Here is a 12,747-nt window from a genome sequence, read left to right as displayed (position 1 = left end):
GATACATAAAAAAAAAATTGTGAGATACATAGCTTTGTATTTTAAAGAAAAAAATGCGCTTAGATTGGCCATAGAGGATAACACATGCTTATATGATATGTTAACTATGATACTAAATACTTGAAAATAATTATATAAGTATCTAATTTAGGCATTACCAACTTATCAAACATGTCCAATAGGACCAATGAGTTTTTAAATGTGTAAATGACCGATTTTAGTCATTTTTTTTTCTTTTATGAGTTTATCAACTTAAGAAGCCTAACTCAACAATACATAAAAAATTGAAACGATATGATAAATCTTAAAATACATAAAAAAAAAATTGAAACGATATGAAAATCTTAATCCCACAATCTAAATTAAATGGATTAATCCCTATGACATTTTCGATTCCAAAAAATATATAGTTTCTCATCTCCCCTTTTTTGTGTAAAACGGAAGTAGTATATTATTTCCACAAACTTATAGGAGTAGAAAAAGGACGCATGAAAACAGAGTAAAATCTCGTCTCCTCTTTCTCTCTCTAAATATAAATATTACTGCTATCAATTTTCAATATAAACCGCTTCCAAAATCAAAATCCTTCTGTGCATTGCCTAATTTGTGCAGACCATAAATTTATAAAACTATATGAACACACCATTTCTGCTATAATGAACTCTGTTGTGCTCGCTCATTAGCCTGACTCCGAAGATCCATTGCTGCAAAAAGCTCCAAGCTTTTTTATGCCTTTTTTGGGTTATACTTTTCGTATAATTCAAGTCATTTGAATTGTAATCGCGATTTCTTCTCCTCTTCGATTAGAGGCGATCTTCCTCGAGGTATGGATTAAGGCTCACGATTACTCTCTAATTGTCCGCTTAATAGATCTAATTACCATTGTTTAAATTGCTGCTAGCTCAATTGTTTGTTAATTGCTTTACCGCTGGCCTCTTGGATCAGGATTTTTTCTAGTCCAAGTTAATAAAAATGTGGTAAATTTATAATCTGTTTTAGGAGATAATTTTTCTGGTACAAAGCGATGAAGAGGTCTAGAGATGACGTGTTTGTGAATTCTCTGCCTAAAGGCTCTGCCATTCCTTCTCCAACTGAACCGTGAGAGTTTTTCTTCTCCCTCTCTTACTTTCCATTTCATGCGTTTATGTTTTTTTTTACCGTTTGATGACTAGTTGGTTGAGGTTTTTGTGATTGGTTAGTTTTGTTCTGTTACGATTTTAGCAATGAGATTGTTCTTGCTGTAGTGGTGCTCCGTTTTTTTGGCTTTTGTGCGAACTATTTTTATCATTGAAGTGGTGTTTTGTGTTTGCAATTTATGTCAATATTTCGAGCTTTTATTGTATTTCCTGTTGCGGATTGTGCTCGTTTTGTTTGTAGAAACTGAGAGGCGAATTGAATCTCGAGTGATTGCATAAGTCTGATTGTCTGGAAAGTGATGTTTTTATAAGATGTACTATATGCTTCAGAAGATTGGCTTTATTCTGCTCCTTTTTTTGGGACGATAATGTAATGGTTATGCATCGTCATGGATATGAAAATTTGCTTATTCGAGGCAAGGAAGGTTGTCTTCTTTTATTATGAACACTGTGCATTGATGAGGATTTGAAATTTGCATATTTGGCTGGACGATAAAGTTCCGGGCAAGCCCAGATGTTAACTGCAAGAAGTGTTCAGAAGCTCCAAACAACTGATGCCTTGTCGTATCTCAAAGTTGTGAAGGAAAAGTTTCAGGACAAAGGGGACATGTATAATGAGTTTCTTGATGTCATGAAAGAGTTCAAGGCTCAAAGGTAGAACTGTGCTCTTCATTTTATGTTTTAGTCCGGATTTCATAATGCTAATGTGTTTATTTCTGTCTGTTTTGTTGCTCTGGATATAGAATCGATACATCTGGTGTTATAGTGAAAGTGAAGGAACTTTTTAGAGGGGACCGAGACCTAATTCTAGGTTTCAATGCCTTTTTACCGAAGGGATACGAGATTACCCTCCCAGCAGAGGATGAACCACTTCCAAAAAAGAAGCCAGTAGATTTTGAAGAAGCAATCGGTTTTGTAAACAAAATAAAGGTGCAGCTGCGAAAACATGCCACTATAGTCCTCTGTTTCTTGTTTCTCCAACATAATTTGTGGTCTGACAAATTTTGAACTAATTGCAGACTAGATTTCAGGGTGATCATCACGTATACAATGCATTTCTTGACATCTTGAATATATACAGAAAAAATAATATGTCAATAACAGAAGTCTATCAGGAGGTACTCTACTCAGAGTTCATTTTCGTACTATGTATAATTATAAACAGGTATAATGTTCTTGAGTGGTGATTTCTTGATGCTTGTTTGTAGGTTTCAGTTCTTTTTCAGGATCATGCTGACCTACTCATAGAGTTCACTCACTTCTTACCTCATACTACTTCTGCCGCCCCCGTCCATCTTGCCCAGCCTGTTAAAAATCATATCTTGCTGCAGAATAGTGGAGGCTCTCCCATGACAACGACACAGCCTATTGAGCAGGTCGCTTTCACTTTAGTGAATCACTGCTTTCTGGTTGACTTGGTTATGCAGAATAATTAAATATCTCTTTTGGCACATTTGTTCCAGAAGCCTGCTGCAGCTGACCAGTTTGTTGCTTGCACTGATTCAGTGCAATGGGGAGTATATACAAAAGAGAACAAAACTGAGCGTGATTATGATGATAACTTGGATAGTGCAAGAAAAATTGCAGGCAGAGATGATTCTGCGAATGACCAGTTACCTATAGGTGGGTACAGTAAGAGTGAGATTGTGTTTCCTCATATTGCTCTCATTTAATTGTTATAACCACTCGTGATTCTCAGTTTACATCCAATTGGTTTATTTTTATCTTATATCAGTCTTAGTAAGCATTTTCATATCTGTGAACTCTATCTGCATTTAGTTGAAGTGTCCACATGTATCAAGTAAAATCAATTCATTTTGTTTTGTAAGTTATTCTGGTTTTTACTATTGAGAATAATAGTAAATTTTATATTGCAACTTTTATTTGGGATTTTATTATAAATTTGTTTGAGTATCTATCTGCATTTAGTAGGAGTGTCCACATGTATCAAGTAAAATCAATTCATTTTTCTCAGGAACAGAGGACCCAGTGTCAATTTTCTGTGGAAAAGTGAAGGAAAAATTGAAAGATTCCGAAAACTACAAGAAGTTCTTGGACTGTGTTCGCTCCTATAGAAGCAAGTTTGTTACGCCACCTCAATTTCAAAAGCTGGTAAATTTTTCTCATGACATTTATCCGTTTAGTTAACTCCAGTTTACATCTGTCCTCTAGTTTTGTTGAATTATGGCGTACACAAGAGCAGTTTTAGTTAAAATTGCATACTGCCCCAAAGTTTTGTGCATACTACATCCTGATCATTCTCATACATCTCATCGTATCTGTTCTGATGATAAAGCTTGAAAATATAACATCAACCGTTTAACATTTTATAAACCTTATTAAAGAGAATTGCTTGCAACATGTCATATATTTCTATCTCGTATTGTTAGTAGGATTAGTAATTGGGATAAACTTTATATTGTATCAGGTGGCTAGTGTACTGGGATCACATCCAGATCTCAAGGAACAGTGTGACGATTTCATAATTTATGTTGAGAAAACAGGTAAGAATCATGCGTTGCTTTTTCATTTTTGTTTATTGAAACTATATATACTTTGTTAATTTGCTCTGAACTGGGTGTTTCAAATATTTTCTAGGCAGCAAACAGAATTTCAGATCTCTAAAGGTAGACAGTCGTGAAGCAGATGAACACTTTAAGGAAGACGGTACCAAAAATAAAGATCACGGCGATAGAGAAAGGGACAGACCAGACAAGGTTCTTGCTTTCAGCAATGATGTCCAGGGACAGAAGGTGTCCATTACAAAGGAGAAGTATATGGCGAAACCCATTCATGAACTTGATCTCTCTAATTGCGAAAGCTGCTCACCAAGTTACCGTCTTCTTCCTAACAATGTAAGTATTGTAATTTTGTTTTACATAACCGAATGTATTTGATCTAGATGCTAATCCGTTCAGCGTTCCCAAATGCAGTATCCGATTCCATCTGTGAGTTGTAGAACAAAGATTGGTTCTGAAGTGCTGAATGACCATTGGGTGTCCGTCACTTCAGGAAGTGAGGACTACTCGTTCAAACACATGCGCAAAAACCAATATGAAGAAAGCTTGTTCCGTTGTGAGGATGACAGGTAAAGAGTTTTCTCAGGAGATTATTTGAATTTGGGGTGTAAACCTGCCATCTAGACTTTTAAAAGAATCGTTTACAAGCATGGAAAGTTGTGAATCTGTGTTTCTATTATGATTCCAGGTTTGAACTTGACATGTTGTTGGAATCTGTTAACGCAACAACAAAGCGTGTTGAAGAATTGTTAGATAGTATGAATTCTCATACCGATAAGACTGAGAGTTCATTTCAAATAGACGATCACCTGACAGGTAAGCATCAGTGAACCTGCTTGCTTCTCTGAACAAATTTTGTTGTCGACAGTTGACTTGAAAGTCCATTTCTATCCTTTGTTCAGCTGTTAACCTTCGGTGCATTGAGCGTTTATATGGTGACCATGGGCTTGACGTGAGGGATGTATTGAGGAAGAACGCACCCCTTGCCCTGCCAGTTATTTTGACACGGCTGAAGCAGAAACAGGAAGAATGGGCAAGATGCCGCTCCGATTTCAATAAGATTTGGGCTGAAATTTATGCTAAAAACTACCACAAGTCACTAGATCACCGGAGCTTCTATTTTAAACAACAAGATACAAAGAACTTGAGTGCTAAAGGTAGTTTAGATTTACACTGTGCTCAGACTTCTTATGATTTACATGCGTTACCAGACTTAATATGATAATGCCTGATATTAAGTTTCCTTTTCATCCTCATAAAGAAAAGTATATTCACTGACTATATAATTTGGTCCATGGTTTCTCTCCACCAGCATTTTTAGCTGAAATCAGAGAAATGAGCGACAAGGATCAGAATGAAGATGAAAAGATTCTCTTCATCAGTGCTGGATACAGACAACCCATCAAACCTCATATGAAGTTTGAGTATCCTGATCCCGACATTCAAGAAGATCTATATCAGCTCATGAAATACGCTTGTGGAGAAGTGTGTACACCTGAGCAGCATGACAAAGTTATGAAGATTTGGACAACGTTCATCGAACCGGTGTTCAGCATTCCTCCCCGTCCTAGTGCGGGGGATGTCAAGGAAACTGTCAAAAATGATTCAACTACAAGATTGGCCAATTTAGGCGAAGGGAACGACATCCCTTTTGTCGAGGCTGCTTCAGAAAACCACAGATCATCAGATATGTCTAAAGCCGGTGGTGAAAATATTCAAACTGAACAATCCTGTTGCAGCAAAATACTAAAGGGACATGACGATAACGTTGGCAAGAATGGTGGTTCTCCTAGTGCAAATAATACTGCCTGTGAGATTGATATATTACGAAATGGAACCCAAAATGGACTAATGCGCACTGATGCCGGCATCATACCTGCTATGTCCGGAACCAGCAAACAAGCTGGTTTCTTCGAGCAAGTTACTCCTAACGCTACAGGAGAAAAGAACATAAATGTTGAAAATGGTGCGGATTTACAAAATGGTTTCAATATCTACTTTTTTGTCATAACTTATATCTACTTCTGTGGCTAACTTTTGAGGAAATTGTCTGTGCCACGCTGCAGGATCAAGTAGTGCTATTGGTGATCACAGGACTACGTTACTGCTGAATAACAAACCACAGGTATACTAGAGTCTTTGTGCATTTTGAGAATCTCATAGGAGGGTATATAAACAAGTCAGCAACACAATGGAAGAATGGGTCAAAAAAATGTCTTTATCTTTCAGATATGGTCCTAGTTAAAACATATACTCCTAGTCACCAAGAAAAGAGTCAATATAGGTTTGTTTTTGCAGTGTGGTCTTTATAGGAAAGTTACTTCCTCTGCGATTGAGGGGATCAAAGCCGAGAAATGCCACAACGAAATTATAGGTTTCGGTAAAGGTGAACAAGAAGAAGGTGAATTATCTCCTAGTAAGAATCACGAAGACAACATTTTGGCAGCATTTGGAGGCGTCGCATACAGTTCATGTAAAAGTGCTGAGAGTACTAGAAGGACCGGAGGAGAAGCACTTTGTGCTGTGGAGGCGAGAAGAGAAAATGATGCTAATGGTGGCGATGAAGGTGATGAAAGTGCCAAGGGCTCCTCAGACAGCGAGAATGGCTATAAAATTGCTGAAGTTTCAGCGACTGATTCAGCCGATAGAGAAGAGCGCTCCCCCGAAGATCATGACGAAGATGAGGACCGTGATGAGAATGACAACAAGGATGAGAGTGAACGAGAGGCTGAAGGCGTGGCAGATATCCATGAGAACGAGGGAACGGTTGCAATTTCTGGTCACATTCTACATACTGTAAAGCCTCTTTCAACGAAATTGCCTGCTGCCTTACCTATCAAAGAGAGGAACACAGAGATTTTCTACGGAAACGATTCCTTCTATTTGCTTTTTAGGCTTCACCAGGTAAAGTTCATCTCATTTATTGACATTTATTTATGGTTTTGAACATCCATCATAATCATCTCTTTTCTTGCTTCTACAGATTCTATATGAAAGAATGCATAGTGCTAAGCTGCATTCGTCGTCTCCTGAAAATAAATGGAGGATCTTGAATGATTCAAATACGACAGATTCATATGCTAGGTAGTTTTCTGATCTTTCAAATGAACGCATCCTTTTCTCAGGGTGGACCTATGAAGGTCTACTAATAAAGTCAAACTTGTTACGTGTAACAGATTTAAGGATGCACTACACAGTTTGCTGGATGGATCATCCGATAATGCAAAGTTCGAAGATGATTGCCGAACTATCATTGGTGCTCAATCCTACATCCTGTTTTCACTAGACAAACTGATACATAAACTTGTCAAACAGGTGACTTGGGATTTACTTCTCTTTTATGTACATGTTTCCACCATTTCTGCAGTTTGTGATTCAATGGTTGCCCCTCATATTCTACAGCTACAAACAATTGCAAGCGAGGAGATGGAGAACAAACTCATTCAGCTCTATTCATACGAAAGATCTAGAAGTCCTAAAAAATTTTCTGATGATATTTATCACGAGAATGCACGTTTTCTTCTTCCCGAAGACAACTTGTATCGGATAGAATGTGTAGGTTTACTGATTGGATCCTGTTTTATTCAGAGCATTGGTATATCTTTCAGGTTACAACCCTTATACTGTGCATGAACTTCTGATGCAGGTGCCTTCTCCAACGTGTTTAACGGTTCAGCTCATGAAAAACGAGCAGGACAAACCCGAAGAGACGGCTATCTACATGGACCCCTCGTTTGCAGCTTATTTGAACGATGAACTCCTAGCAGTTGGTCCAGAAAGAAAGGGAAACCACAAGATATTCTTGAAGAGGTAACATTAAAATGTGCAGATGAAATTCCCCATCAAACATTTATTTTTTCCTGTGCATATGTTAATCTGATTAGGCATCCACAGAAACAAAAGAAAATTTTCGACTCAAGACAAGGTCCCCGACATCTCCAGAGACACGGAACAACTTGTAACTTATAACGGTCTTGAAATCAAGGTTGCTTGCAATACACTAAAGGTACGCCAACGAGAGAAGCTGGTTTATGCGACCTAAATACCCTTAACATCATGCTAAATTTGTCTGGCTTTGTACCATAGGCTGCGTATGTTATAGGCACAGAAGACTTCTTATATCGCTTGAGCAAAAGGAGGAAAACGCCGTTTCACAGTGGCTGTTCTCAAAGAGTGAGAAGAATCTGTAGATTGATGGTTAGTTGAATAGCCAAAGCTTCACTGCATCGGAAAGATGAAGGTTAGGCTCTTCTTTTCCAACTTATGTTTCTTGAAACCTTAACTGGTTATCTATCTTGAGTTGGTTGGTCGACAAAATCAGATCGTGTTTACTGATATCAGTTAAACGTGATCTGATGGTTGAAAGTGAGCTGAGAACAACGGCTGAATCTCCTTTCAACGGTCACATGACGAGCACTGTGCTCCATGTTGATGGAAGGAGAGGATCTGAAAATATGTATATGTAGATATTTACATGTGTTACATTGAAGCTGAATTCACTGGTATTATATAACGCATTTTTTATCCATTTTGTCTCTCTCTAAAATGTTTCAACTTTCAACTGTATCTTCATCTAAACTATACCTCGTTTAGCTAAGCATAAAATTAAGTTTAGCTAAATACGATTTTTGGTATTGAAAATGATTGGTACTTTTTCTAGATCTAATTTAATGTCTAATTAATTAACTAATTAGAAAATTAAACTTTCTGATAATCTTAGTCTTCATTTAATTAGATGTCTTATTACAGCATGATTATCGCTTGTTTATTATTGGATTCAATATTAAACAAAAAATTTGTGGTTAGAATAAGATTATAGAAATAGAGTTGCTATGAGATATGTATTCCAACGATAAAAGCTACTCCCTCGTCCCTCTGTAGTAGTGGAGTAGAGACGTTTCATTTTGAGCACTCGTTTTGAAAAAATGATAATAAATAATTAAAATAGAAAAAATGTAAAATAAGAGGAAAATTAATATAGAGAAGACTCTTAACTATATTATTCTATTTTTTAATTTACTTTTTTTACACTTTAGCTATTTATTATAATTTTTTCAAAACGAGTGCTCAAAATGAAACGCCTCTACTACAGAGGGACGTAGGGAGTATATAATATAGGGGTGTGATGAATTGATAACTCTACTTTTAATTGCTAACTATAACTAATTTAAAACCATAAGATTTATAAAGATCTAGTGGTCCATAAATTGCTATGTGTAATTTCATTTTATTATTAATTAAATTTAAAAAGATAAGAAAACTATCAAAATTAGGTTTTGAATTAAATTGTCAATAGTGTACTAAATATATCAATATGATTGATTGAATATATCAACAAAATTTAGCATTGACATTGTATATGTATTTAGGGATGTCAATCGGGCTGGCCCGTCGGGTTTCGGGCCAACCCTACTCGGGTTGCGGGTCAATCGGGTGCGGGCTAATCGGGTTGTGATTTCTTTCGGGTTATAAAAGCTCAGCCCTAACTCTAAAGCTCGGGTTTCGGGCTAGCCCAGCGGGTTAATCGGGTTGCTACCGATAATATTAACATGCGATCAATCCAATAAATAATGATTAAAATTACTAATATTCATACAATGTAAAACATTTAATTATGATATATTTAAGATATATGCTTAAACTCAATCATAAACATGATCAAATAGTAATATTTGAGATATTTCGTAAAATTTTAATGCATGTTTTAGAAATTTAAATATATTTTTTGTGAATTTGAAGTTTTTAATTTATTTATCAATTATTATATTAATAAAAATTAAATATATAATTTGTATATTTAATATAAAATTGAAAGTTATTTTTTTAGTTAATATTAATCAATGAAATGTCGAATTGAGAGTAAAAAAATAGAATAATAGAAATTTTATCGGGTTTTCGGGTCTGGCCTTAATGGGTTGCGGGTTAATCGAGTGCGGGCTAATCGGGTTGTGATTTTATCGGGCTAGAAATTTCCAACCCTAACCCTATAAATTTGGCGGGCTATTCGGGCCAGCCCACGGGTTACGGGCTACATTGACATCCCTATGTATTATATTGACATATTATAGTAGTCATATTGACATTAAACTGCTAGTTGATATTTACGAAAATTTAATATTTTTTTTCAAATTTTGATATCGTGACATATGCAAGGGAGACATCGTTAGAATCCTTACAAAATTATTTTTAATTTGACATATTTTGTGTAAAAAAATAATATAAATTGAGATAGTTATAATCATTTAAAGTTTTGAGATATTTTTTAAAAGTTAGTTAATTGACACTAATAGAACATTTGTTGTGCTTCATATTGATATTCGTGCATTAATAATCTTATACCTTGATTTAATAATCCAATGTGCATATCATTTAATTGTAGTTGGCAATTTAAGAGTGAGTTAGCAATATAACACCCCCTCATATAATATAAACCTTAAACCTTTGTAGATCTTTTATTAGATTAATTAATTTTTGGACTATACGAACAATCCTAACGTGTTACTTCGTTAAGACTAGTAATTTTGTTAGTTTTTTGTTTCTCTTTCCCCGAAGGTAGAGGAAACTCAATACGAACTATATACTTTTCCCTACTAACAAATATGAAAACATTAAATTATCAAAACAAAGAAAATATGGCCTGAATTGAGGCATGCACGCAGACACGGTATCATATTCAAAGACACCTGCCATAAATCTATGAAAAGGTTATCATAACAAACTTGATTTTCCTAATGTTGAACGAAAATTCAATTTTCAAATATCCAAACACGTAGTATTACATATTTACATACGCATGATTCGTGACATGACATGATATTTCTACAGATTTAAAAAAATCCCACAATTTTATTATATACTAGAATCTCAATTCTAGATCTAGGCTACTAGTGAATCCTAAATTATTGACTTAAAAATTGGGTGTAAATTAATGAGATGCCAGTGGTTTATTCCTAACACTTCATCATTGTTATTCTTCTTTGAAAAATAAAATTAATAAATAAAGCAAACCTTCCTAAATCCCAAGACTCCCATCTCATACATGACCCTTTTTCTTATCTGGATTTGAAGTCATTGTCAACTCCATAATGGCCCATTTCATGATACAACTTGTTAGCAAATCATAACCTTCATGGTTCATACCCACTTTGCCACGTTACAAAATAAATAATTTCCTTATTTCAATTATTATCAATCAATAAATTTTTTACCAATCAATTCATTAACGGAAAGAATCATCTCAAAACCCAATCACTGCTCAATGCAATTAATCACCTTCCCTATTAATGGTAATAAAGTACTCCATAACTGTAAAATTGATAAATTCAAACAAAAATTAACAACGAACAAAAAAAAAGTCAAATAACAATGAAAGAATCCGAATTCCCAAAATTGGTTCCTTAAATCCAAGGAAACCCCATCTCAATATCTCATCAATTAAAAAACAAAAAAAACCCCCAATCCACCGTCGTTTGTACAACAAGTGATCTCATTCCAATCAGTAATAATCAAAGAATCACTACTCTCCAATAGTAAAAAAAATATAATCAATCAAAACAAAAAACTCGAATATCCAACAAACCCCAATCGTTGCTTCTTCCCCCGCCACGTGTACAGATCATAGGGCTCCCACAGATGATCCAACGGACACGGTCTCCTCTCATCCAGCCGCACCCACGGCTTTCCCTTCCCGCTCCAGTGCAGCAGGCTCACTGGACCAGGATGCAGCTCCCTACACGATCCCGACACGTTGTCACCCCCCAAACCGTGCTGGTTCCACCGGTGATCGATCTGCTCCACGTCACCACCAAACACCAGCAAAAAAGGGGGCAGCGACCCCAGCTCGTATATCCGTTTCCTCCGCTGCAGTTCCATCCAATTCTCTATTTTATTCCGATAATGCCCCTCCCTCCACCTCTCCAAATCCATCACCATCACACCCGTGTTGAAATAGCACGGCTTCCTCGACCCGAATACCCCGCTCAATACCGGGTCGGTCCAGAACCCGTCAGTGAAGTATTTCGTGAAATTCGCGTGGCAGTATTCCGGAGCCCCGATGACCCGGTTTTCCGTCAATTCGATCTCCCAGAGCTTCGCCACGTCATCGACTAGGACCAGATCCGAATCCAGATAGATGACCCGCTTCACACACGGGTCGAGCAATTCGCCAAGGTAGTTCCGGGCGTAATTGAGCGGGTTTTCCAATGCGACTCGAATCGAGGACGAGATTAGGTTTATGACGGTGTCTTCGCGGAAGATGTAGACTTTGAAGCTGAGGGAGGGGAATATGGATCGGACGATGCGCGTGAGCTCACGCGGCGTGGCGGAGTCGAATTCGGCGGCGATGAAGTGGAAGAAGACGTGGTCCGGGCAGGAGGCGTGGCGGAGGACAGAGTGGACCGCCGCCATTGAACCGCGGAGGTACTCCGAGTCCAGCGTCATCGCCACGTGGACCAATGAGGCGTCGCATGACGTTGCGGGATCGGCGGAGGCCGCGGGGCAGTCCACGCCGTTGCGGTACTCCGGCGCCTCCGAGAATCCGGCGAGGACGGCGTCGGGGAATGACCGGATGGCGGCGCACGGCCCGAGGAGGAGGAGGATTAGAAAAATCCCCGCGGCAGGGATTAAGCCGTCGCCGGATCTCGGAGGAATAATCATATGTATGAGTGCAGGGTTTGAGCTCTCTTTCTCTGATTTTATAAATGTGGAGGTTTAATTTTGGGGTAATTAAGGAAATAAATTTTGGAGATGGAAGTGAAGAGAGAGAAATAGTTGTAGAATAGAGCTAATGAGTGGACGGCGATATATACATATGGAGAGAGAGTTGTGTATTAAAACGGGACGCGGTTTGACAGATGGACAGAGCATTAAATAAGAATGAAAACCAGAAATCAAATCATCTCTACGCAATAAAAGTAAAATCCCAATTAAGGATTGTGATTTCAATTCACACGGAAATAATTAAAATTCGAAATTTCAGTAAATATAATTAAATGTCTTTTTCAACTCTTCGCTTTTTCGATACTTTACTTACCATACAGTTATTTTAATGGAATGTGAAAAAGATATACAGAGGAAAGGACATAAAATTGTAT

At 37.2% G+C, this 12,747-nt stretch overlaps 2 protein-coding genes across 5 annotated transcripts; one reads left to right on the top strand and one right to left on the bottom strand.

The window, feature by feature from the left end:
- The first annotated feature begins 495 nt into the window (after nt 1-495).
- Nucleotides 496-8,183, top strand: LOC121768378 (paired amphipathic helix protein Sin3-like 3). Of its 4 annotated transcripts, none has more exons than XM_042164863.1 (22): nt 496-824; nt 1,000-1,098; nt 1,635-1,790; nt 1,880-2,066; nt 2,156-2,254; nt 2,345-2,512; nt 2,600-2,759; nt 3,118-3,248; nt 3,565-3,640; nt 3,735-3,991; nt 4,070-4,224; nt 4,344-4,471; nt 4,558-4,812; nt 4,968-5,621; nt 5,722-5,780; nt 5,954-6,559; nt 6,639-6,739; nt 6,832-6,970; nt 7,058-7,210; nt 7,302-7,465; nt 7,550-7,661; nt 7,742-8,183. In XM_042164863.1, the coding sequence occupies exons 2-22, from the start codon at nt 1,025-1,027 to the stop codon at nt 7,859-7,861; spliced, it is 3,954 nt and encodes a 1,317-aa protein (XP_042020797.1). In that variant the 5' UTR covers nt 496-824; nt 1,000-1,024; the 3' UTR covers nt 7,862-8,183. The 4 variants fall into 4 exon arrangements, with proteins under 4 accessions (XP_042020797.1, XP_042020796.1, XP_042020799.1 ...); XM_042164862.1 differs by having other exon boundaries at nt 3,112-3,248; XM_042164865.1 differs by having other exon boundaries at nt 1,378-1,790; nt 3,112-3,248.
- Nucleotides 8,184-11,035: 2,852 nt separating this feature from the next.
- LOC121768880 (probable galacturonosyltransferase-like 9) lies at nt 11,036-12,482 on the bottom strand. The gene has a single exon (XM_042165479.1). It carries the CDS (start codon nt 12,308-12,310, stop codon nt 11,204-11,206), a length of 1,107 nt encoding a protein of 368 aa, XP_042021413.1. The 5' UTR covers nt 12,311-12,482; the 3' UTR covers nt 11,036-11,203.
- Nucleotides 12,483-12,747: the final 265 nt, after the last annotated feature.

Source organism: Salvia splendens, chromosome 15 (genome assembly GCF_004379255.2).
Source record: "Salvia splendens isolate huo1 chromosome 15, SspV2, whole genome shotgun sequence".
Taxonomy (NCBI): domain Eukaryota; kingdom Viridiplantae; phylum Streptophyta; class Magnoliopsida; order Lamiales; family Lamiaceae; genus Salvia; species Salvia splendens.
The sequence above is the reverse complement of the archived record's forward strand: the minus strand, read 5'-3'. Positions and strand labels throughout refer to the sequence as shown.